The following is a 26,731-nucleotide window of genomic DNA, read 5'->3' on the forward strand; positions in this document are numbered from 1 at the left end:
AACACAGGGTTACTGCTGATTCTGACATACACCTTCTTCAACTTGTTTAGCAATTTTGTAAAACACTGTATGCAAAGGATTGACATTTGATTTCACATTTCAAAAAGCATGACTGTAGCACGATTGCACCCTGTCTACACTAAACTATGTCTTCACTGCCAAAAGGCATGTTTTTACATCGAGAGAGTTAGTTAACTTGATGGAAAAAATGCATTTTTCCAGAAAAAGAAATATGGTTGCAAGAAACAATTTGTTTGGATGCGTTGAACTTACAGGCCCTTGCATCTACCCACAGGGCCGGCTCCAGGTTTTCTGCCGCCCCAAGTGGCAAGAAAAAAAAAAAAAGCCGCGGCAGTGTGATCGCGCCGCTCCACTCTTCGGAGGCAATTTGGCGGCAGGTCCTTTGCTCCGGGAGGGACTGAGGGACCCGTCGCCGAATTGCTGCTGAAGACCAGGACGTGCCACCCCAGTAGCAGCTGGAGTGCCGCCCCTTGGTATTGGCCACCCCAAGCACCTGCTTCTTTAGCTGGTGCCTGGAGCCGGCCCTGTCTACATGTAACAGCCATCTAAGATATAAGTGATGACTGTACATGTGGGAGAAGGTCTTTAGCTCAGATATGGTTGAACCAGTACATTGTGAAAAGGAAACCACAAATGTTGCAGCTGCACTGGTTCAAGTAGTTCTCCTAACTCAGGGGTTCTCAAACTAGGGGTAAGGACCCCTCAGGGGGTCATGGGTTATTACATGGGGGGGTTGCAAGCTGTCAGCCTCCACCCCAAACCCCGCTTTGCATCCAGCATTTATAATTGTTTTAAATACATTTAAAAGTGTTTTTACTTTATAAGGGGGGGGGTCACACTCTGAGGCTTGCTATTTGGAAGGGGTCATCAGTACAAAAGTTTGAGAACCACTGTCCTAATCCAACAATTCAGTTCCCTGTGTTAGGAAAAGAGCAAAAAGCCCTTGCTCCTGGAGACAGTACTGAGCATTATAAGATATGTGTTGCGGAATCTCAGAATGTGCTGGTACAACCACAGATGAAAGGAGTGCTGTATGTGAATGAGTCAGAACGGTTCTGTTTAAAAAATAGTGTTTCAGGGTAAATCTGCTACATCATTGCAAGGGAGCAAAACATTACATGCAATCACTGTCCCTTCAGCAGTTTCCTTGCTTGATGTGGCTGCTTATTTTAATGATTAATTTACCTCTAATGTAACCTATTAATTTAAAATATTGCACTATAATAATCTCTTCAAATTATTCCTAAATTCATAGAGAATCTGCACACGTTAAAAGAAGATTTTATTTCATTAAAACTAAACCAAAAAGTAAAACCTGCTAGTCTTAGACCAAAAGTTCACAGAAGACCAAAGTGGAACTCAGAGGTAAATTCCACTCTCATCTTAATCCCAAACTACTAACTAATACTCTCCATTGCTGTCTTAACTCTAGCCAGATTTACACATGCTTTAAAACCGATACTAATTTCTTCTTGGGATGGTTTACATCATCTTTTGGGGTATGGAAGAAAGAGGTGTCTCAGGGAAAATTCCTCTTCTGGTTGTAATCTAGATATCCATGAAAATCACTCACCATAGTGAGGGGCAAATTAGAGATGCTAGTTAGTTAGTTCTTTTTTTTCTGCAAGAAATCAGATCACAATTTTTTTCTAGTGAAACATAATTTTTTCAAAATTTTTCATGGCTGTGTCCCCTTTTGCAAAAATTAAAACATTTTATTTTGTATAATTTAACATAACAACTTGAGGGTATTTAGAATAAATGCTAAAGCAAGATTGCTACAAGGTGAGGCAATCTTGCAGAAAGTTCTGAACTTGATGTACATACAATATAAACGTCAACTGTAAACTCAGGGAAGTGATCAGTGCTGAAAAATGTTTTGCTGGAATGGAGCCTGAAAAAATGAGTGAACATGTGACTATGGGGCGACTTGGTAGAGGCATTCCTGGAATAGATGCTTCTCTTGCATGAACGCCACATTAATATAACACAAGCTGCATACAGTAAAGGTAAATATCTTAAGGTGGACCAGACAGCCAAAAAATATGCCAATGGAACAAACTAAAAGTGAAAAAATAAGCTTTCTTCCTACTGAGCACTAAAACAAAATATTTCTTGTAATAAACAATTAGCTTTTATTATTAATCATATTTATTACAGCAGTGCCGAAGGGCCAACCAAGAATGGGGCTGTCTTGTGCTTGGTGCTTAGTAGAAGGTCCTTCCCCTGAGGGGCTTAGAATCTAAATAGACAAGACGGACAGAGTGGGGGAAAGGGGAAAAACACACAAGCAGGATATGAACAATGCGATGGCAATAATTGTCATATTAATTTCAGAGTTTTGGGGGGGTTGGGTTTAGTTAGGAGAGGATGAGCTAAATGGAAAGAAAAGGCAAGGGAAGGGGGTGAGGGACAGGGCAGGGGAGAAGAAGGTAAAAGGGGCAGGCGTGGAGCTTTGTTCTTGTTGTTCAACATAATTATAAGCCTTTGTGGCTAAATACATTCTGATTGGCATAGCTAGATTTTTTTCCTTCCCCTCTGAGCTATAACAACTAGTTCCTGCTTTCAGAACGCTGATACACCCAAGGATTTTCCTTCAGGGTAAAGGCCAGATTCCAATTTCAGATGTGCATCAGTATGTAGTTAAAGAATACGTAACATTTTGCCAATAGCTACAACATAGTGATATCTAAGCTGCCACACCTTATCCCTATACTTAAAAGAGGAAATATCAGTTATAATCCTATGGGTATCTACTGGCAAATACTGACTTTTTAACAGCTATTTTTATACTAGGCACACAAGCAATATTGTGGATTTTTTTTTCTTTTTCATTTAGGTAGGCAGTGTTTGCTCACATATCTGAGCCTAGCACCTGTCTCTAAATATGAAATCTACAAAATCTGTATAAGCGATCCACATTTGTGGATACTTACTTTAATTGGGCAGTCAGATTCTGTCATGAGTTTAGTATATATGGTTATGCAATGATCTGGTATAACAGTTCCTGTTTCTTATTTATAATTCAAGTGACTGGGCTCTTTCATTTTACACAAATGCTACACTTTCTAATCTTTTTGTTTTATTCTGTCTATGATTTTTTTGCTTTAAATGCATGATCATTTAAAGTTTCTAACATACTATTTGCCATGAAGATAATTTAAAAGTTTTCATGTTAGGGTTATATTTTTAATGGTGGCTCATTACAAATATGATATGATGTTAACATGTACACTTACTTCCTCATATCCAGGTTGAAAATGTTTTGAAGTTGGATGTCCTCTGTCAGCAAGATAGCCAAGCCCATTTACCATCTACTCTTGACCATATGGACACTTCTCATTGGTGCCCTCCTAAAAGTGCCAATAGTCAGAGTGACGAGTCATTTCTAACAGCTTTAATTGGTAAGAATCAGTGAAATCCTTATGTATCTACTGTTGAGGAAAATACCTGGAGATTTACCAGTAGCATTGCATTGCCTTAGATTCGAATTAGAAGAAAAGTTTTACTTGGAGAAATTAGCAGCGACAATTGAGTAAAAGGACACATCCTGCTTAAATGAGCTATTAAATGTGCATAATTCTAACTTGTTCAACTTACATTTTTCTTTAATTATTTATTTTATTTTTATGACATCAGTTTAAGAAAAAAACAGAAACGTGAGTAACTGTAGGAATGTGCAATGTTCCCTAAGATGGGAAATTCTATGTGACCTGCCACACTTCTGCTACCGTCTTGAATTCCTTGTTCTGAAGAAGAAATCCTTATGGCTGAATGTATTATTGCTGCAGCACCATATTGTCAAAGATGAAGACAACATAAGACACCCTCTCTGCAAAGCTGTAGGCCAGGATTGGTCAGTTTAGACCACTGATGGGATTTGCTGAAGCTCTCCCATGTGCTTTATAATACCTAACGCTTATACTATTTTCCAACAGCAGCCTATGAGAAGTAACTTTTATCTCCCTTATTTGCACATATACATATCACATACAAAACTCACTGTCTTTTCAGGGGACAAGATAGCGCAATACAGTATTTATGGGGAAGCTGGCAAATTCGTTGCTCAACAGCTAGAGAGAGACAATAAAATCAGAGTCTGTGTAAATGGCCATTTGCCATTAGATGGTCTGAAAGAAAGGTAATTACTGACAGACTGTAAATAATACTGCAAATCTAAGTTGAATTACTTTCTGAATGACCTACTGTGTGGCATCCCAACAGTCAATGACTTGCCTTATTACCCAGTTAGATCTCACAAGACAAGTAAAGTCAGGCCTGGGCAGTAGTTGGAGTGGAGAACTTCAAAGAGTGCCTAGGATGACGAAGCAGGAAGTGGTACTAGCAATTCAGTGGGTAGCTCTCAGTACTGAACCAATGCCCCTGGATGATGCTAAGAAGCCCTGTGCTGCTTAAAGTGCCATTTTTATTGTAAAGCTTAAAAGACAAGTCATGCTGGTCATCAAAGATCCCCTTGGCACTTTTGCAAGGACAAAGACATTAACCTAGGAATCCTGGTCAAATTCTAACTCAAGTAATTGCCGTCTGCCTACTTACGTTGCCCCTGCAGTTTCACCTGGTTATGGTATTCTTCACCTCTCCTAAGCTGTTGCCTAGTGTTGCTGTGCACTGTTGAGCCATTGTTATACCCCATTCAGACCCAACTGCATGTAAGTGTTGAGCTGATTTTGCTCTGTGTACCAGAGAGGTGGGCAGTCTTTGCTGATTAAAGGGGAAGGCAGAGAAGGAATTAGATCAGGTGAGTCACCTCAGCTGCCCATGTTTAAAGTGAGTTGTCTGACAGACCATTCTCAATGTATCTGAGATGGGGGTTGTTAGCATGAGAGCTCTGCATCTCATGGCTTGAATCAGCATGGGGACAAATGGTCATGCCAGACCCTGCTGGACCTTAGAGGTAATGTCTGAGCCTGTTGCAGGACATACAACGTCCCTGAGCCATGGAAGGGGTCGATGGACCCCATTAAGCTGTGCCCCCAGGAGAACTCAGTGGCAGCCCATGATAGGACAATTGTGCAACACAGGTCGCCAGTACGAGCAGGTTGAATCAGGAAAGGACATACGTGTATAAGATAGTTCTGTGTTAACAAACCTGTACTCACAAAGGGCTAGGTTTTCAAAAGAGCTCAGCACCTACATTCAGTATCACAATGGGCGCTGCTGGGCACTGAGCTCTTTTGAAACTCTGCCTGTGCGTTTCCACAAAGCCTATTTCTTTCTCCTTTTTGCAGCCTGATATTTGGCAATTCTCATGATGAGCAAAACCTTCAGGAAAAGCTGTCTGCACTGGAGCTGGAGGTATAATTTTCAGCTCAGGTGGATGTAGGTGCGCCAGCTTTGATAACGCAGTGCACTAAAAACAGCAGTGTAACCATAGAGGTGCAGATGGGTGGACAGGCTAAGTACCAAGGGTCTGGGACAGGATTATACTCAGGGCAGCTAGCCCATCCACTGTGGCTACACTGCTATTTTTAGCATGCTAGTTCAATCAAAACTAGTATGCGCACGTCCACCCGAGGTGGGAATTACACTTCCAGCATGAAGTGTTGTCATATCCTAAGCTGAATGCCCATACCTGCTTTTAAAACATTGTTGTCTGAACATGTTTCAAGTAACAAGCAGCTATCTGCATCATCACTTGTTTAACTATGGCCTTCTTTATTTTAAGAAATGAAGCTCCTCTGAAAGAAGGTGTTTTTAATCTTGAAGAAACAGAAAGGAAGAATAATTTTCACCTGTCTAAATCTGCTTCAGAAGAAAAGAAAAACCTCATCTCCTTGACTATTGAGGAGGAAATGGAAAAACCAAATGCCAAAATAATCAATGTGGGCTCTCCAAAAGCAAAATCTCCCAGGCCGGTGATGGTAATGTCCTGTTTACCGTCCCTGTTGTGTTTGGTAAAGTTTACAACGGGTCTCGTATGCTACTGCATGCAGCTATTAAAAGAATATTCTATTCTGAAATAAGACCAGACTTCTGAACACTTGAGATTCCTACAATAATAGCTTGCTATTTCATTATCCGTATTTGGAATAGTATGCATACAGAGTAACTTTTAGCAGGAGTGGAATCCTGCCCCCAGTGAAGTCAATGGGGATTTTGCCAGGATTCCGCCCTAGATCAGTGGTTCTCAACCAGGGATACATGTGCCCCCGGGGATATGCAGAGGTCTTCCAGAGGGTACATCAACTCACCTAGATATTTGCCTACTTTTACAGCAGGTTATGTAAAAAAGCACTAGCGAAGTCAGTACAAACTAAAATGTCATACAACAACTTGTTTATATTGTTCTATATACTATTCGCTGAAATGTAAGTACAATATTTACATTCCAGTTTATTTATTTTATAATTCTATGGTAAAAATGAGAAAGTAAGCCATTTTCAGTAATAGTGTGCTGAGACACTTGTATTTCTGTTTGATTTTGTAAGCAAGTAGTTTTTAAGTGAGGTGAAACTTGGGGTACAGAAGACAAATCAGACTCCAGAAAGGGGTACAATAGTCTGGAAAGGTTGAGAGTCACTGCCCTACATCATATGTCTAACACCTTAGCTTCTGGCCAGTGTCCTACGCTCTCAGTTGAAGGCTGTCTGGAGAGAAGGGAGTGAGTGCAATTTTTAGCCCCTGAAGAATAGGGTAAATTAGGACTCTTGGAAGGAGCCAACCTGATCCCATTTCCAGCACACTTGACATGATCTGCTGCCAGTTCCTGCTCAGTTTGCAAACCAGCAGGGTGAGGGAAGAGACCTCTATTGGGATCTGGCAACAGGGAGGAACTGGCTTAGAGCAAGCAACAAAGCGAGAAAGTAGTGCAGGCTGCAGATGGTTGGGGGGGTGGGTAGCAGCACATTCTGGCACCCAATAATGGGTGAGAAGCTTTTTTGATAAAGGAAAGGGAATAGGGCACCTGCTTAGCATGCAGATAGGAAAGGAGATGAGGAATTGGTGATGAATACCGATGTGGTACTAGTCCCTCAGTAAAGAGGAGTAAGGACAAATACACACATTCACAGTGCTTTAAGGCTTAAGATTTCATGATTAATTTTAAGGCCTAGTAAAATGCAATTTGTGCTTTATGTTGGCAATTGAACCCCGTGGTCTGACCAGACTTCTTTAGGATTGACGTTTGAGCTAACTTGCATCAAACATGTCCTGAATGAACTCTAGCCATGAAGCCTGAATTCACTTGCTGTGGTATTTTCTGTTTCTGGAGTTATTGGCTATTTTTTTCAGACCTATGTAAAGATTTCAAAAAACTCTGGAGGTCTTTCCTTCCACTGGGACCTCTATGTATCTCTTTTTTGTTTTTTCTACAGTTTTCTGTATTGTACGTGGATACTCACGCTCTACTTTGGCTAGAAACAAGTGTCAAAAATGTACGATAAATACAGTTTATGTGGATATCAGCACCATGTGACTGTTAGTGAGATATCTTGCTATATTATCTGATCTGATCCTATATATTTCTGCATCTTCAATATATTCTTGGCCTTCTTTATGCAAATATCTCAGAAACTATATCAGTAAGAAAGGAGCAAACTAAAGTTCCATTTTTTTTCCTACAGAAAGTGAGTGAAACATACCCCATCATTTATGCTGAAGAAGAATATATGCAAAACTTTATTTTGAAGAGGTGGCTGCATTTACATGGAGATAAAGTGTCTTATGACTCAGAAAAGGAAAATGGTGAGGTACAAACAAATCCAAATTCAGTTTTACAAAACAACTGCGATTATGCCCTTGCCTTAGTTGGAAAGGAAGAAAAGAATACTTTTAATGTAGCTGTGAAGGGGAATAAAAAGCTAAAAAGAACATTATCCGGGAAACGGAAAATCACTATTCATATTTTATCTTCAGATGGAAAAAGTAGGAGCTTAAAAGATTCACAGAAGGAAAAAACTTTTGTGCAGAAAATAGTTGGTAGCTTTCATGATGTTGAAGTACCAATCAGTAAGCTTACATCAAAAGACAGGAATGTTTCAGCAACAAGGGCTGAATGTAACCCTGATGGCCTTGTTATATTTGGAGTAAACCCAAAAGCTGCAGCACACCAATCTGCTAAAGCAAATGCAGCAACCGTCACTAAATCTCACGGCTCTTACAGCAAGCCACTAACCATGGCCTCCCAGCTTCATAAAAAAGGCAGGTTGGCTCATTCATCACAGTTGGATTATATATCCATAACAAAACCTATTAAAATACCTGACTGTCCAAATGTCAATTCACAGTCATTTCACAAAATCTCAATGAAACGTGATCATTTGGAAAACAAAAGGATTATTCTGTCTGGGGCTTGTTTTAAGGAAAAACCTCCACTTAGTCAGAACAATGAAGTATCCAAACCTGCCAGGTGTTCTCAACCAGCTTCTTGCAAGGAAGAAACATCAGCTGAGATAAAGCTAAATAATAAGGAACATTGCATAGATAGTAGGAAAGGCCAAGAATGGGATAATACTGTGGAATTCTGGAGCATTCGCAGATCTTCAGCATCACTGAAAAATTCACATGCAGTGCCAGACAACAGCCCTGAGCCCCAGAAAAAAGCAATGCTACCTGAACGTCCAGCATCATTACCTGTTAACTTCAATCATCCAATTATTAGTATACCAACCGCACAATGTGATGCCTCAGAATTCAGGATAAAAAAAGTTGATGCTGAATTTACAGACGACACTGATACTCCAAAGGACACCAGTCGTTACAATTAACTGATGGTATGTCTAACAATGGGCTACCAAAGATTTATGGGATCGATCTATTTCTGAAATGAATGCATCTGCCAATCTAGATGTTATGGTAATTTTTTCTCAGAACAGCTATTATTCTGTACATGAACTTATGTAAGCCATGAGATGTTTGCCATTACAATGAATTATGATATAGCAATTATAAGGGGATGTGTGTCTCTTAAAAATTACGATAATTGATAGGCCTTTATTCAATGGTTTTACTAGGCACATATAAGAAGCATTAAACTCCTATTTCAAGCACAGAAGTTACTTCTTTTAAATCCTGAATGACTTTGTGTGTGAACATTTTAATGCATTAAGATATTATCTTTACTTTTAAATACAGAGAGAAAAGGTATTTAGAGTATTATCCACCTTTCTTCCTTAATTTATTGCATAGATTTAAAAAATCTTACAACATCCAGTACTGTGAATTTCACATTGCTTATCATCTATGTTGTATATTTCAAGATTCTAGCCCAAGTCCTCCCTTGCAATGTTAACAAAATTGTATTTAGTGGAATTAGGCTTTTAATATTTAGCAATATTGGATTAGGCTGGAGTTCTCCATAAAATACATTGTAGACAACATGCGTAGACTAATGACTACTTTGATTCACTTATTCTCAGCTAATATTAAATCACAGGCACTTAAAAAGAAGAAGAAGAAAAGGCTTTCAGCGGGATAGATTGTCTCCATATGGGAAGTGTTTGGAACTGAAATGAATGCAGGAGATTTTCATCATGCTACTTAGAAGATATCTTACCAGATGAAACTAAATTTACACATTGTACTCAGACCTGATAGTTTGAACTTCTGAATAGACATGCAATTTCACTCCTATAACTCTTTCAGTAAGCAACATGTAAGAACCCCACACTTCCAATCATTACGTGCCTAAATGGTGATGCAAGTCCATGGGCCCTTGGCTTTATCTCCTTACATTGCTAGAGTACATGCAACATACCTGAGCACCTCATTTGGTTTCTGAACTGAGCTGATGTGTTTGTACATGTAAACACTGTATTTGTAATGCTTTGCCTATAAATGAAATTACTGAGGAACAGATTTGATGTTGGGGTCATTTTGTCTTTTTCTTTTTTAATTTCCTTAATTAAGTTCACACAGCTCCACCCACATGCTTGTTGCCAAGCTATGCAACCTTTCTTGTAAAGTGTCAAAGTAGCAAAGTTCATGTTCTCTTTGACCTTGCTGCATCAAAGAGAGTCAACTATTTAGACTCCAAAATATATCTTTGTCTGCCCAACATCCCTGTTGCCTTTGTATGTATTTTTGAAAACTATGGATTTATTTTTGTAAATGTGGATGGATCACCATTGAATGCCCAAACCGAGACACCCCTCCACTCATGCTGGTAGCTGAAGGCTCTTTTAGATTTAAAATTGTTCAATATATTCTAAATCCAACACCATGCAAATCCTTCCTCTTGCCCTGTACAATCCTTCCATCCACCAGCATGTTATATTTCACCCCCAGCTCTCACTACAACCCCAGCACCTCTGCAGGCTTCTGGTGGCTGGTGAGAGGAAGGCAGCTGGAAGACTGGAGTTAACCATCTGGTGAGTATCTCTGGGGCACTTCTGTCTTATTGTTATTGATTAACTTTGGGGAGTGAAAGAGGAGCATTTCCGGTGCTGGGAACTTGCTATTGAATTTGATAGGACTGGGCTCGTTGCTGTGTTTTGAAATTTAGACTTGGTTGCCTTGCAGTTAGATGAGTTATCACCTGCTTCTAGCAGGCCTCTTTGAAGTGAGAGAAGAGCAGTTTTGATTGGATAGGCCAGTGATTAGAGGCAGATTCCAACTGTTTGTAGGGCCGTGGTTGGTAAGGCAAAGGCAGCTGGGATACTAAGGGAATTAGTCAGCTGAGGAAGGCAGGGATATAAATTGTGTGGTGTTTTCCTTAATTTGCAGGTACTCTACAATGGGACGAAAATGGTGTGTTGACAACATCACTGCCAGCTCTTCCTCTGCCTGCACCTGTGGGGCCCTCTACCAGAGAGGCATCCTGACCCTGGAGGCTTCCATCCAGGCCCTGGTCTCGACTTGCTAGGAATGTGGCCTGCATGTCCCTGCTGATTAAAGCCAGGCAGGGGGAACCACTTGGTGTGAGAGGTGTCTGTTGGTGGAATCCCTCAGGAAGCAGGTAAGAGCTGCAGGAGGAGATGGCTCACCGGCATTTAATCTAGGAGCACAAGGACTTCATTGACAGGACAGGCTGCACATGGAAACATTTGGGATGGAGGATGCTAGCTGAATACAGATGACTACAGTGGCACCAGCGTAGGAAGGAGAATGGCTGCTTGCTGGGGAGGAGACTAGCTGCTGGCCACCTCAGGCAATAGATAGTGCTCCACTCTCCACCCAGATCCCCCCATGCATTGAGATGAAGAACTATTATGCTGTACTGGCAACAGGAGATGAGGAACAGACCCCAGTGGCTGAGGAGGAGGAGTCATTTGCCCCAAAAGCTGGGAGGCTCATGGCCATTGCACCCAACAGGAGGAGGTGTAGGATGCTGGTGGTCAGGGACTCCCTTCTGAGGGGGATGGAGGCATCCATCTGCTGACCTGACATAGTGTCCTGGGAGGTGTGCTGCCTGCCTGGAGCCTGCATCTGAAATGTTACACAAAGTTTACCAAGGTTCATCCATCCCTCTGACCACTCCCCCATGCTGCTCATCCAGGTATGACCCTGAGCAGATCGGCAGTGTCTCCAGGGTCAGGAGTGTAGGTTCTGATCTTAGCCATCCTCCCAGTTTAGGATGTGCATGGCCCTGCCTGGTCCTTTACCCTCGAGATGAACGCATGGCTGCACAGATGATATCAATGTGTGGGCTTTGGCTTCCTTGATCACAGGCTGCTGTTCCAGGAAGAAGGTCTGCTGGGAGAGATGGGGTCCACCTGACTACAGAGGAAAAGAGCATCTTCGTGCACCAGCTTGCCAACCTAGTGAGCAGGGCTTTAAACTAGGTTCAAAGAGGGCAGGTGAGTATAAAAAGAAGTGACCTTAACAGAGAGCTAGATATTGAGGGGGATGTGGAAAATTACAATGGGGTCATAGGAGCAAAAAGAGGGAAATCAGTGGGGGAATCTGTTTAACATCTTCGATGTTTATACACAAATGCAAGGAATATGGGGAATAAACCGGAAGAACTGGAAGCATTAGCCCATCAGCCTTCTTGATGTCATTAGTTATTAGCTCTCTTTCCCTGCTAGGTAGCGGAACTACACTTTCCATTGTCTTTCTGGTGCTCCTAATGTATTTAAAGAACCTCTTCTTATTATTTTTTATGTCCCTTGCTAGGTGTAACTCATTTAGTGCATTAGCCTGTTTGGTTTTGCCCCTACATTTTTGTGTTGTTCTGTACTCCTCGTTAGCAATTTGTCCATATTTCTACTTTTTATAGGATTCCTTTTTGATTTCCAGGTCATTAAAGAGCTCCTGATGGAGCCATATTGGCCTCTTACTATCCTCCCTATTTATCCTTCACTTCGGAATAGTTTGCAGTTGTGCCTTTAATATTGTCTCCTTGAGAAACTGCCAGCTGTCCTGCACACCTTTTTCCGCCCTGAGATTGTCTTCTATTTTGCTTCAGTCTTCATTAAAAAGGTTAACGATGACCAGATGCTTAACACAATTGATACTAACAATTAGGGGGAAAGAATGCAAGGCAAAATAGAGAAAGAAGAGCTGAAAGAATATTTAGATAAATGTGATGTATTCAAGAAAGCAGGGCCTGATTAACTTCAAACTATGATGCTCTGAAGCAGTCTCTTAATAACGTAGCTGAATTCGAAGTATCTTAGTCCGAACTTACCGCGGGTCCAGACGCGGCAGGCAGGCTCCGCCGTTGATGCCGCGTACTCCTCTCGCCAAGCTGGAGTACCGGCGTTGACGGCGAGCACTTCCGGGATCGATTTATCGTGTCCAGACAAAACGCGATAAATCGATCCCAGAAGATCGATTGCCTGCCGCCGAACCAGGAAGTAAGTGTAGACCTACCCACCTACCCAAAGAGTACTTATCAGTTGTTTGCTGTCAAACTGGAGGGCTCATCTAGTGGAGTCCCACAGGCATCAGTCCTGAGTCTGGTACTATTCAAAATGATTAATGACTTGGATAGTAGTGGAGGAGAGAATATGGTTATAAAATTTGCAGATGACACCAAGCTGGGAGGGGTTGCATACATTGTGTTGGACATGATTAGAATTTAAAATGATCTTGACAAATTGGAGAATTGGTCTGCATTCAACAAGATGAAATTCAGTGAACATAAGTGTGATGTTTCACTCCATATTTTTTATGAAAATATGCTTATAATATGAATGACATAACTGAGATATACTTTATGCAAGATGGCTCATGTAAGATATCATTGGAAAGGTTATGATTTACTGAATGTGATTATCCAATTTGTATGCATGTATCATTTCTGTATCTGAAGTTAGGAATATTAATTATGTATCTGTATTTCAAATGTGTTACTTTGGGTGTCACCCCAACCAGCCTTTCAAGTACAACAATGGAAAAGCTGGACAGGGCTAATGGGCCATTAGCAGAGACAGTGGACTGTAAAAGAGTTTCATCTTCCTGTGGATACTCCAGACAGCCTACGAGTAATGGCTGCCACAGCCCTGCAGAGACATGGGTCTGAGTCACCTGGGACTGGACCCACCCCTTAGAATGCCAGCGTTCTTCCACTGGGAGACAAAGGGTTCCCGCCATACACAAGAGCTATATAAGGCAGGGCAGTGACATCATCTCTGCCTTTTCCTCTGCCTTCCCACCCAAAAAGACACTGAAAAACACCTGGAAGCAAGAACTGGACTGAGGGGAGAAGGGTTGAAGCCAGGCTGGCAGGGCTTCCAGTCTGTGAGTGGAAATACCTGGAATCTCCAGCTGCGGGCCAGTGCAGTTGCCTTTCAAGACTTTCTGTAATCTACCTGTGACAATATCTAGGGTGAGAAATTACATTTTGGGGGATAGCTCAGTGGTTTGAGCATTGGCCTGCTAAACCCAGAGTTGTTCAATCCTTGAGGGGGCCATTTAGGGAACTAGGGTAAAAATCTGTCTGGGGATTGGTCCTGCTTTGAGCAGGGGGTTGGAGTAGATGATCTCCTGGGGTCCCTTCCAACCCTGATATTCTATGATTATTTTATTTTATTTGCTCCATCTGCTTTGTTCTGTCAATTATCTCTTATATTCACTTAAATTCACCTTTTGTAGTTAATAAACTGATTTCTTGTTTATAATATAACCCAGTTTGTGCAATTCACAAGGGGGGGGGGAAATAAGAGGTTGTGCATACCTTCCTACACACTGAGGGACGAGACAGATTTCATAATACATCTTTGGGTCTCCACCCCTAGGGAGGTGGACACCTGAGTGCGGTGAGCAAATCCCTTAAACTGAGCCTTCCCAGAACTGATCTGTGTCTGTTTCATTCTGCAGTTTGGCATGGCCCTGCTTGTGTGTGTGTGCTGGAGGAGGCTTAATAGAATTGCTTGGCTCAGCAAGACAGGTAAAAAGGGTACCCAGGCTGGCATAAGAGACAGGCTCAGTGTTATCTCAGCACATCAGGTGGCATCCTAAGGGGGAGGCAAACCGTCACAATAAATACTTCACTTAGGAAGGAAAAATGAAATGCACAACTACAAAATGGGGAATCATGGGGTAGGCGTTAGTTCTGCTGAAAAGAATCTGGGGGTTATAGAGGAGCACAAATTGAATGAGTTGCAAAAAAAGGCTAATATTGTGGGATGCATTAACAGAGGTGTGTCCTGTGTAAGACAGAGAAGGTAATGATCCTGCTCTACATGGCTCGACTAAGGCCTCAGCTGGAAGACTGGGTCCAGGTCTGCGCATCCCACTTTAGGAAAGATGTGAACAAACCAGAAAGAGTCCAGAGGACAGCAACAAAAATAGTACAAGGTTGAGAAAACTTGACCTCTGAGGAAAGGTTAACAAAAACCGGGCCTGTTTCATCTTGGGAAAAGAAAAGTGAGGCAGAACCCGCTAACAGTCTTCACCGTCCTCTTTACAAGAGCCTTGGAGGTATTTGATCAATTGTCCCCCCAAAGCCAGTGAAGATAAGACAAAAATTACTGCGCTTAATCTGCAGCAAGGGAGCCCTAGAGAACAGTGTGGCAGGGGGCTCGCCTGGCAAGGGAATGTGTGTGGACGCAGGACCAGGGAAGATTTGTAAGAACAGGTCGGGGACAGGCCTGTGGGAGACGATTCTCGGTTGACTTGCTCCTGCCCCAGCGCGAGGGCTGGACTTGGTGACGGCCCGAAGTCCCGCGGCCCCGGGCTAACCCCCAGCGCTCTGCCCCCAGGCCGAGCACCGCGCAGCCCCCGCCCCTGCGCTGCCTCCCCCGGGGTGGGCGCAACCGGCCGCAGTGCCGCCCCCTTGGGCTCCGCGCCCGGCGCCGCCCCCCGCCCGTCTGACGTGCCCCTGCAGCCATGTCGGCCGCCGCGCGCAGACGCCAGGCAGCCGGGGCGCTGCGAGAAGCCCCCGCTGGCGGAGATGAGGAGCCGGGCATGGCGGCCCCGAGCCTCAGCGTCTGCCTCAAGCTGCTGGCGGCGGCGCTCTACGGGTTCAGCTCCTTCCTCATCGTGGTGGTGAACAAGAGCGTCCTCACCAGCTACGGGTGAGCCGGGCCGCCCGCCCGCGCGGCGCTGCGCTCCGGGCAAAGGTCGGCGCCGCGGGCTGGGGGAGCGGGGGCTGGTTGCACATTAACTCGTGCGGCGGGGCCCGGAGCAGAGCTTCCCCCCCCCCACCCCTGCCGCCGCCTCCTCCGGGCCCAGGGACGGGGATCCTCCGCGCGGGGGAGCTGCTCGGTCACAGCACCGAGCGGGGCAGGGGGCATCAGCTGGAGCCCCATGAGTAGCCCAGTCGGGCGGGCACTGGCTGGGGCGTCCCCCCCACCGCTTCCCCGGCTGCTATCACAGGGGTTCGCCCCCCTCCCCCCGCCTTCCCCAGCTGCTATCACAGGGGTTCGCCCCCCTCCCCCCCGCTTTCTCCGGCTGCGGGCACGGGGGTGGGGGGGGGGTTCGCCCCCCTTCCTCCGCCTTTCCCAGCTGCGGGCACGGAGGTGCGGGGGGGTTCGCCCCCCGGCTGCAGAGAGTGGCTGTGCTTGGGGCCACTGTTTTGATCCCGGCCCCCAGCTAAGCTACAGGTTGCGACTCTTGCTTGGCACTTGCTGCATGAGGGTGTAGGAAGGTTTGGATGAGCTCGCTAGCTAATCGCTGGGGGGTTCCCCTGGCGTGGAGCAGGCTGGGGTGCAGGTTCACTGCCTGCAGGGAAGTGTTTAGAGTCACCGAGAATGTGAGCCAGGGGAGAACAAACCGTTAGCATCCCAAAGCTGTGGGGTCATGGGTGTTGTCTGCCGTTAGCTCAGGCGGTACAGCCAGCTTTTTTAAGCTTTAGCCAGGAAATGCTTTAAGGCAAATATTAAAAGGCTTAGCTAAAGAGCAGACTTTGACAGGGGGGCAGATTGTATTTTCATGTGGTGTTTCTCTCTCTAGAATGTGATTGACTGAAAGTACAATGTTGACTTTGCTGACTTTTGTATTTTTTTTTTTTTTTTTTAACTATAGATTTCCCTCCTCACTATGTGTTGGACTAGGCCAGGTTAGTTGGATTCCTGAATATTACATGTTTCTAGTAGTGCATGGGAAGGGTTGTCGGGATGGAACAGTGAGTGTTTTGTGCTCGTCTTATAGATGCTGGCCACGGTGACTGTGCTTTGGGTGGGAAAGGCGCTCAGGGTGGTGAAGTTTCCAGACTTTGACAGAAATATACCTCGAAAGGTAAAACATTTTTCCCTCATAGTGTCTAATGTAAAATACAGTTCTTACTATCCTTTTAAGGTATAAACACTTTAAAATGTGCATATTCTTTAAAAAGTTCAGTAACATCTAGTGCTGTTAGCTAGACTTGAATGAAAGAATGCTTTTTATTTAAAAATATACCATTTTAAAATACTTTATTCATCAAATATAACATGGTTTCTGCCTTATTACATTATGCAATCCGGCACAGAATTCTGCTATGTAAAGCAGTTGTACTCTGTGTTTATTTTTGTGTTCTCATGTATATACCTTTCTCCAAGTTTATGTTGCCATTAATTTTAAAGACCGTATCTATATGCAACCAAAGATGTTCGGTTGATGTTTCACAAACTGTTGCTTAAGATATATGCATTTTTCAAAAGTGTGTGTGTTGTAACTCATGTTTTAAAGTAGGCTGCACAAATGTTTTTGCTTGTCTCCATATTGAGATGATTCCCTAATTGAAAGCTGTTGTTATAGAGTCGATGCTTTATTATATTATCTAAGGTTTGAATGTGCGTGTGAGAACTAAGCATTTCAGGATTGAAGAACTCTGATCATGTTACTATGTGAATGGGTAGTTTTCTAGCTGTCTAATTTTTTATTGAGTGTTGTCCCTCTTATAATTTTCTAGACATTTCCACTACCTCTTCTATATTTTGGGAACCAAATCACAGGACTCTTCAGCACAAAGAAACTGAAGTACGGATAACTTTTATTATTTAGTGAGGTTATAATGTGTTATGATTGTACATAAAGGTGAAACTGATCTTTAATATCACCATGGGCTTGATTTGTGGCAATGTAGGGAATGAGGGTTATAACTATTATCTGGCAAGTAGTAATCAAGGTCTCTTTCCTGGTCTTGGAATGTGCAAGTGTGGTTTTTTTTGTTTTTTTTGTTTTTTTTTTTTTTTAAAGAGCCATAAATCACAAGATGACACTCTCCTGACTGGCATTTAGTGATCTGTCAGTGTCTCCATTGAAGCTTATTCCTATGATCTTAGAGGAGTCTCTATTTTTACGCTTGAACAGCATCTGGGGAGGCGGAAGGAAAGGAGTGGGGAGAAACTGTACTAAAAGATGCTGGCCTTTGGAACTGCTGGGGCGAAGGGTGGGGTAGGAGAAGGGAGAAAATGGTATGACTTAGCTCATTTGAAGAGACATTATTTTGAGGGAAAGTGGGAAAGAACCCCACAATCAGCTACACATCTATTCATGGAACACTTTTTTCATTATAATACAACTTGAACTGTGTGATGCCTTAAGATAAATAGATACATTTGGTAATAAATGTAATCAACCTTCATTAGTTACTCTGGATTTCATAGATTTGAGCTTGAAAATAGCCCTACAAAATCAAATTATTGTTAATCTGTGGAAGTAACATGCTCTATATCCAGCTGGTAGGAGATGGAGACTTTCTCCTGTGAAAAGTTCTTGACAGGTGTAAGTAGTACCTTTTGGCTATCAAATTAATGATTTCCAGGAGGGATGCCATGGAATCCTTACTGTTGTGGTAGTTTTGTATAGCTATGATTTTAAACTTTATCTTAGTTCCTATAAAGTAACTTGGTGTTGATTCAAAGTATCACTGTGGGGATGAGCTTGGGGTGTAACATCTGTGGAGTTTTATAATTTTTCCCCCCATGTTTAATCTTATTTTTTTTCTTTTGTAGCTTGCCAATGTTCACGGTTCTGAGAAGGTTTTCTATTCTGTTTACAATGTTTGCTGAAGGAATTTTACTCAAGTGAGTTATTTCCAAAACTATCAATCTTTTATTCATATCATTTTTAAGATTGTTAAAGTGGTTGTAACATTTTAAATAAGCCTTTGCGTGTAGAGGATTTGTGCAGTCAGATTTAGTTGGCCATAAATTGGGCTTTAGAAACATGGGGGCACGGAAGAGAGAGAGCACTGATAATACATAATTCTCTTTCTAATAAAATAATCTTATGCTAAATGGGTCCTTCACCTTCGTATTTTTATCAAAGGGGAAAAAATCTAATGCATTAAGTTTATATATTTAACTACATCACTAAGGGAGGAAAATGTTAAGATTCTTATACTAATAAGGCACTTTCTACGCTGCATCTCTGTCATATTTGTCACTAGGCTGACTCTACATGAGGATTATGTCCATATGCCAGATGGTTGACACACAGTTAATTCCCTACAATGGGGGTGTACTGTATTTTGGCAGTCTTGGATGAGGTCAAGTCTCTAGATTACTTGTCTTGATGTAGCTGGATTTTAGCACTGTTCACTTGCCGTGTAAGCAAGATCATTAACTCCGTGTGTATAGGTAGGTTTGTCAGTCTTCCTACCCTGTAATTCTTTGGGTAGGAGGCTATCCCAAAGTGACTTACACCACATCGTACGAGGGTAACCCACTCTGTGTATTATTGATGTCCCGTGGGGCCTCCCTCTCCCCCCCCGGAATGTCTCCTATTCACAGGCTAGTCAGTGTTAGTGGCTAGTCACCACAGCATTATGGCATTTTTCTGGTCCACAGTGATAATAGCTCACAAATGGATGTTCAGGTTCTCTAATATTGGGGCTAGTTCTGCAATGCCAAGCTGAAATCTTTAACTATAGTGGGCTCAAATAGCACTTACTAAAGTGTTACAGCCCATCAGTCCTAATTAAAAAATCATAAGTATTCTGCTCTTCCAGAATTTCTGATCTTTGCTCCTTTATATGTTGATTCTGCACCAGGAAGTCTGAATTGTGACCAGAGCAAATGCTTTCCCCTTAGTACTAGAAATGGCACTGTGATGTCAAAATTGAACTGTGATTATGAGTGATAGTAAGGTTCTTGTATCTTTTTTTTTTTTTTCCAGGAAGAAATTTTCTTGGGGCATTCAGATGACAGTGTTTGCAATGATAATTGGTGCATTTGTAGCTGCTAGGTAAGACTTCAAGCTTTTGTCCCTTCCGCTTTATATTACACAGCTTCTTACAGTTTATATTATTTGTCTTTTTAAATGGCTTGTACAGAGTATGCTGGTTAGTTTACAAAGTTAATTAGAATTCATAAACTGTAATAATTTAACGGTAGCACTTAAATGATGAAATCCTGTCGGCATGCTCTGCATTAGATAGATCATCTAGAAACTTCCTAAACTTAAAAGCATAACTTGTCCTTGTTCAGCTTCCATTTTTTCCACTGTCTGGGATGGTTCTGGTGAAGCCTTCATGTAGATAATGGTAGAATGGGGGTCTGCACTTGAAGTTCTGCTGTTTTGGTTAGGGGTGTGACTTATAATTATACCAGTAAAAGCCCTAGTGTGGATGCAGTTATACTGATATAAAGGTGCCTTTTACCACTATAACATATTCCCCTTCTAGTAGGTAAATAAAGTATACTGGTACAAGCACCTTTATATCAGTATAAGTGAAAGCAATACAATTTTCTAGTGTAAACAAGGCTTAAGTCGTTATGTCAAGCTTAATTTTAAAATATTTTATGATCCTTTTAAATGGAAATTGCTAAAGTTGTGCAAAACATTGAATTTCATTGTCAGGGCAAGGTGAGTGGCAAAACTCACTTGTTCACCTGTGAGAAGAGTAGATGGCTAGTTAATGGCCTAATGTTTGTATGTTTTCATTCAAAAAAAAAAAAAAAAAGTCCAGAACTGGAGAAAATGGCTTCCAGTCCCAGACTAAAGCCCCCATCCTCAAACACTTATGTATGTGCTGGACTTTACTATCAGGAGTAGTTCCACTGATTTCAAGCTCATGCTAGTAAAGTTAAGCATGTGTAAACATTTGTGGCATTTATGGGATTGGGGCCTTAGTTTGTACAATTAGTGGTACTGAATACAGCATTTATTATATTGAGTCTTAGCTCAGTGCCTCAAATGCAGCTAGCCTGCCAGGTAAGCTCACTGGAAATGCCTTTTCTACATGGAACTTATCAGACAAAATATAACATGGAGGAGTTTTATTAATGTTACACTCTGAGCAATTTAAATTCTTAATTTCCCCCTCCAGTGCTGACTTGGCATTTGATCTAGAAGGATATATTTTTATCCTGATTAATGATGTCTTGACAGCTGCAAATGGTGCATATGTAAAACAGAAACTGGATTCAAAGGTAGGCTGACTTCAATTTTCACTTTAAGAATGACATTATTGTGTTGCAAAGTAACAGCTAATCTACAACACTGCCACTTTTAAAATTTTGAACATTATGGGTTAATGAATAGAAAGCTAATTGTTGGAGACTGAAAATGTGAGTGTATTCTGCAGCTGGTAATATGGTGTTTGGATGAGCTGTTTATTTCCCCAGGTATTGTGCTCTGTCACTGAACTCATCACATCTTGTCACTATTATTTAAAGTAGAACTTTTGTAGCTCCTTATTCTTGTGTTTGTCCTGAACAATATTTTTTCTGAATCTTAACTTGACACTTCTGTTTTATTTGCAAATACAGATGCATGTATCTTGAAATAAGCTGTAAATTCAGTTTTATCAAATTGTAAGCATAACCAATTCACTGTTATTGGAGCTATATTTATTTGTATCTGGGTGAAATAATAGATTTGGCTATTTAGCTACAAAGTCAGGGTCATTTAAAAGAATTAAAAACCTGGTTCTTCACTAGACAGTGAACTGACCACATCCTCCCTCTCACTGCTTTCAAAGGCAGAGAGAGCTGATATGTCAGCCTATTCTACCCTTTTTTCTGCAGCCAGAGCTGGAAATGAACTTCTGTCCTTATTGTTGCAACTGTGTAATTTTTTAACAGAGGCTGAGGGATGCTCTATAGTGTACTTTGGGGCAATTGGGAATCCCTGTTCATCTCCTTATAAACACTAAACATAAATGTGCTGTATTCAGTTAGAGTCTCAGCAGTATTGCCAAGTTCCTAGTAGTTCAACATCTGAGAAAGAGAAACTGATTGTTTAGGCTACCCTGAAAGTACAAGGATGGGCTTATCAGATGTTCACAACATACAGTGTGAGGGCTAGGTGTAACTTTTAACTACAAGTTGGAGGACAAACCTTTACATTGCTAGTGAACTCCATTTCTATTAATGTAGCCAGGAAGATACAGGTACAAGCCATTGTAAATAATTTTGGGGGCATCTGTTGCCTGTGATATGAAGCATTTTCTTGATTATATTTATTGTGAATGTTGAGTCTATTCCTTAAAATGCTTTACTTAGTCATCGTCTTCTCCTTTTTGCTTCCTGTGATGAAGTTACATGTTTTTGTGTAGCATAGAATATTTTGAGCGTAGGAGAAGGCATCTTGTGTGTGAATGAGGTGGCTTATGTCACCAGTCTGCTGCTATGGGAAATGACAAAATATCATGCAAACTATTGAGCTAGGTATGGGTGTATCTGTTCTTCTGCATGCTGTCATAAACTATTTTAGCATTATAAACATATCCTGCAATCTTAAAGTGCTGCAGGGCATAGCTGCAATCTGTTTGACAGTGAAGACACTTCCATTTGATTAATGATAACTATAACCAGGTTTCCAAACCTACTGGATGGAAGTCAAACTAGGTAAAAGTATTGCCTAATGAACAAAATATGAGGGAGAATTTTACAAGTCTGATAAACAGTGCTCCATCAAGCCTGCTGGAGGTACTCTTCTTTCTGTCTATATTGGGAATTGGTCTGTGTTTGAGATACCTCATGTCAAAACTCTGCCAACAATGCACCTTGCCTACTCTCTCAGAAAATTATTATTGAATGCTTTGGCTGCTGGTGTAAACAGGGCCAAACCATAATGATGCAGAAAACTCAACCAGAATGAGGGCTCAGTCATGATTCCTGCTTCAGGGGTCCAAGAGAGACAAATGGGTGAGGTAATATCTTCTATTTGACCAATTTCTGTTGGGAAAAGAGACAGGCTTTTGGGCTACACAGAGCTCATCTTCAGGTCCAACACAGTTTGGCTCTGTCTACATCCGTGGTTGGTTGTGAGGCCCATGGAGGTCATTTACTTAGAGGGTGCCCAGGCACTGCTCATATTCTAATGAACACCTGATCTCTCGGTCTTCTCTGTGAATTCCAAACCGAATTGCTTTCTCTACCTGAAATGAAACATGGCTGTGTCCCTGAAAGTGTGCATGAGTTTTTAAGACCCAAATATTGATGGTTGTTAATATTTCAGCAATGCCTTTATGGGTCTCTGAAAGAACGTCCACGCACAGAATTTGCCCAGTGGTTCTAAAAGTATCATATGCAAGACAGGTTTATTTCATAATATTTAAAATGTCCATGTTTCACTTCTAACTATGCAGGAATACCAGATTCATTCACTGATGAGACCTGGTTTTGTGTAGCTTTATGTATAAGGTTTTATGTGTCTGTTTTGTGGAGCCAACCTAAATACGCAACTATTTCCTGTTCCTAGGAGCTGGGAAAGTATGGTCTGCTTTATTACAATGCACTGTTTATGATTCTTCCTACCTTGGCCATAGCCTATTTCACAGGAGATGCGCAAAAGGTAGGACTCTTGTTCCAAATTGCAAGTCTTTAGTTGCACAGTAAACATTTTCTGTCAAATATATGTTTCTGTATTGCTAGAGAAAATGGGGTTTGGTTTTTTTGCTATTCATCATAACTCAGATGTGAATGCAGAATGACTTTCTATTTCCTGTAACTTATCAACTTGTTTTTGTTTGCTTTTTTACAAAATTTGCCATTTATATGTAAATGCAAAACTATATAGTATAGTTTGCCCCCCTGCTCTGTTTGTAAATTGTATATGGCATGTACTGAATTTGGACGTAAGGGATCATTTTTGGAGGGAGGACTGAAGAAACCACAGAAGTTCCCTATAAAATTAAGTATAAAGAGTTAAGAGAATTAGTGACTGTTGAAACGAGACACCTTATTTCTGATGAAATCCATGGAATGGCTTTATACTGATCTTCATAAGGACTAAGTAATTCTTTTTCCTAAAGAGGAATGGAATAATTAAAACCAAGTACTAGGAAGAAGTGGAGACTTCAGAGTAGGGTTATTGCTGATCAGCTTGTACTAGAAAGATGAAACACTGCAGACTTCTTGGATTTTTTTTCTTTTTGAATTGTAGAGGTAGTTGGTTTTTTTATGATGGATTTTGAACACTGTAAATATTATTTGCTAATATCAACTCAGCAGTATATTGCCTGACTGCCTGCAGATAACTGCGTTTAACATCTGTATGCAAATTTAGAACTTACTTACATGCAAATGTGCTTAATTTGTTCTTCTAGGACCGACAAAAGCATTGATCTTGCATACCACTTAGTAAAATAAATTTGATACATCTTCCCCCGAAATTGATACTACTTGAGACTTTCACCCATAGATAGCTTATACTAAAAGGTGAAATGGTGGAGCAGCTAAATATTGGGGATGGTGGGGGGAATGTCCTTTATCATTCACATGGAAGGAATTTATATGGGTAATGCCAATTAATATTAATACCAGTTAGATGAGTAAATCTCTTACATATCAGTAGAGAAAACAGATAATCATAAAAAGCAATTACTAGCATTGTTTCTTTAATAAAATCACAAGCCACATACACTTACTATAAACTATTTTGGGATGTTTGTGATGCTGCATAGACATTTAAATAGGGAAGTCTTGTGATCTAAAGCTATATCTACTAGTTGGAATATCTTTTTTCTGTTTAATTAGAAGTTTAATTGTAACTAATAATCAATCCTGGTAATGGCTTAGATCATGAGTATATGAAAACTGGGTGTGAACAGAAAATATTTCAGAGTGTCTTTCCGTGCTCCCCACCTCACCCCCACTCCTCTTTGAGATAGGCCAAAGGCAACTCAGCTGGAATATATTTGAGGAAAATGTACTCATTTATAAATCGGAGCCAACAAACATGGAGCTGAATGTCAGCTTTGTGCTACTCTGTAGAGTCTGTGTATTCATAGTATGTGTCGAAACCTCCTCTTCCCAATTTTTTGAATAAACTTTCTTTTGCTCTCTGAAAAAGGTCTTGGCAATGAAGGTGAACAAAGACTTATTCTGTTTAACTTAGTCCCAGGAAATTCACCATTCACGAGGTTATGAAACTTTATTTAATAAATGCGTGTGTTTATTTCGATGTTTTTTCTAAAGCATATCATTGTACTAATTTTTTTTTTTTTGCATTCTTTGCTAATCCAAAAATGCATTTAGTAAAACAATAATAAGTGTAGCCACAGGAAGAGAGTGGCCGTCAGTTATGTGAAGATGCTCAAAAAACTGGATTTTTGTGGAGGGTTAACTATCAGACAAAAAGATTTCAGATCCATAGGAAAATGTTTGTAATAAAAGTTGATAACATTTTCCCATTATCAAAGCATGTAAATGATTTGTCATGGTTATACGTAGTGTTTCATTAATCCATGTCAAAGGTACTGACATCTTGTTGAATTCCCAGTTACACAGCAGGCATAAATGGCTATGTGCTGAGCGCAAGCAAAATTTACATCTAAATAATTCCTGGCAATGAAGTGAATAAATCTCAGTGAAGCTGGTAGGTTTAAGTTTCTTTAACTGGTCAGTCAGCTGGCCTTTTTTATGTCCATTTCAAGTATGTACATGGCCCCCCACTTCATCTGTCTCTGAGCGCCTCACAATCTTTCATGTGTTTATTCTCACAACACCTGTGTGAAATACTGCTATAGTATTCTATACTATTATCCTCATTTTACAGATGGGAACTGAGGTTCAGTTCCCAAGTGACTTGCGTGAGGTCACACAGGAAGTATGTGGTGGATCAGGGAATTGAGCCCAGGTATCCCAAGTTCTTGACTAGGACACTAACCACTGGCCCATCCTTCCACTCTAAAATACTTTAAAGGGGACATTATGTGGTAAATTGGGAAGTTGATCCAACCAGAGACCCTTTTAATACCACACAGGCATGGGGGAGAGAAACTGTGTTTTCTCTAGTACTGACTTGGGTGTTTGTGCATATTTATATTTAAAAAATAAATAAAAATGCTTCTGGCATGGGAGCCTGTTGCTTTAAATTGGAAATGTTAGTTTTCAGGCATCTGACATGACTGTTGCTAAATGTCTGAAGTTATCTGGCCATTTGTGCAGTTGTCTGTCATCCAGAGAAATAATGATCAATCTAAGATCTTAGATTGTGGGGAGGGTTTTAAGCATTACTGTAGTGTTTAATGCTAAGCTCTGATGGATGTTAATATTTGTTGTTGTTTGTGTACAGCTATATGTCTGTAGAGCATTTTTAATTGTAGATGCTTTCCACCTCAAACCTACTGCTGAGTTATAGTATACAAAGGGAGGTGCGTGCGGTTAGGATAGCTTTGAAATGGAATCTATAGTTGGCCTTAGATCTACTTACAAAGAAAATGAGATTTTAGGTTGGTTGTGTCAGCAGGGACATGCAATATCTTAGAACAGAGGCTGTACTCTCAGGACTATTTCCCTCAACTAGGCAGAAACCAAACTAGAACTAAATTGAGCTTTGGTGATTGTCAAAGCCATGCTTCCATGGCAAAGTATTAATGGAGAAGTCTGTCATCAGATGGCTACATAATAGAAATCAGGACATGTACTAATGTAAGAGTTCTACTTGAACAAAACCAACTCAGAACAGTATAGTTAAGATAGGCAAAGAAAGCAAGAGACTTTTCCCCATCCTAGGGCTTGTTTTTACTACCGAGAAGATGAACATTGCTGCAATCGATGCAGTGGGTGTTGATTCAGCAGGTCTAGATGCGATAAATCGACTGCCGAGCACTCTCCTGTCAACTCGGTACTCCACCAGGGTGAGAGGCGCAGGCGGAGTCGATGGGGGAGCATCAGCCATTGACTTACCTCAGTGAAGACGCTGCAGTAAGTAGATCTAACTACGTTGACTTCAGGTACATTATTCACGTAGCTGAAGTTACGTAACTGAGATCGTTACCCCCTCCTCCCCCCAGTGTAGACCAAGCCTGAGGTTAGTTGACCGGAGAGCATTTCCTGTAGATGTAGCGCAGTGAAGACACCAGGATAAGTTGACCTAAGCTACGTCGACTCCAGTTACATTGTTCATGTAGCTAGAGTAGCGTAACTTAGGTGGACTTACCCCCGTAGTGAAGACAAGCCCCTAGTTAAAACTAAGCAACATTAAG

General features: G+C 41.3%; 2 protein-coding genes across 6 annotated transcripts in view; both read left to right on the forward strand.

The window, feature by feature from the left end:
• The first annotated feature begins 1,168 nt into the window (after nt 1-1,168).
• Nucleotides 1,169-9,835, forward strand: LOC117881758. Of its 3 annotated transcripts, XM_034779410.1 has the most exons (5): nt 1,169-1,386; nt 3,275-3,425; nt 5,708-5,903; nt 7,605-8,753; nt 9,416-9,835. In XM_034779410.1, exons 3-4 carry the CDS (start codon nt 5,835-5,837, stop codon nt 8,745-8,747), a joined length of 1,212 nt encoding a protein of 403 aa, XP_034635301.1. In that variant the 5' UTR covers nt 1,169-1,386; nt 3,275-3,425; nt 5,708-5,834; the 3' UTR covers nt 8,748-8,753; nt 9,416-9,835. The 3 variants fall into 3 exon arrangements, with proteins under 3 accessions (XP_034635301.1, XP_034635300.1, XP_034635302.1); XM_034779409.1 differs by having other exon boundaries at nt 7,605-9,835; XM_034779411.1 differs by lacking the exons at nt 1,169-1,386; nt 3,275-3,425; nt 5,708-5,903 and adding an exon at nt 6,272-6,350 and having other exon boundaries at nt 7,605-9,835.
• Nucleotides 9,836-15,232: 5,397 nt separating this feature from the next.
• The window catches only part of SLC35D1 (solute carrier family 35 member D1), a 31,947-nt gene continuing 20,448 nt past the window's right edge, over nt 15,233-26,731 (forward strand). For all 3 annotated transcript variants that reach the window (XR_004646743.1, XM_034778260.1, XM_034778261.1), the window contains exons 1-8: nt 15,233-15,443; nt 16,393-16,426; nt 16,519-16,605; nt 17,261-17,328; nt 18,306-18,377; nt 19,471-19,539; nt 20,624-20,726; nt 23,002-23,094. Coding sequence is in view for 2 of the 3 variants with exons in the window: in XM_034778260.1 (XP_034634151.1) it covers nt 15,256-15,443; nt 16,393-16,426; nt 16,519-16,605; nt 17,261-17,328; nt 18,306-18,377; nt 19,471-19,539; nt 20,624-20,726; nt 23,002-23,094 (714 nt within the window). In the remaining variant the exon portion in view is untranslated. The remainder of the gene's footprint in view (nt 15,444-16,392; nt 16,427-16,518; nt 16,606-17,260; nt 17,329-18,305; nt 18,378-19,470; nt 19,540-20,623; nt 20,727-23,001; nt 23,095-26,731) is intronic.

Source organism: Trachemys scripta, chromosome 8 (assembly GCF_013100865.1).
Source record: "Trachemys scripta elegans isolate TJP31775 chromosome 8, CAS_Tse_1.0, whole genome shotgun sequence".
Lineage (NCBI taxonomy): Eukaryota > Metazoa > Chordata > Testudines > Emydidae > Trachemys > Trachemys scripta.

Coding starts and splice junctions, on each gene's coding strand:
- LOC117881758 (XM_034779409.1), top strand. CDS start 5,835: ATGGAAAAACCAAATGCCAAAATAATCAATGTGGGCTCTCCAAAAGCA. Junction 5,904..7,604: donor AATCTCCCAGGCCGGTGATG/GTAATGTCCTGT, acceptor TTTTTCCTACAG/AAAGTGAGTGAAACATACCC.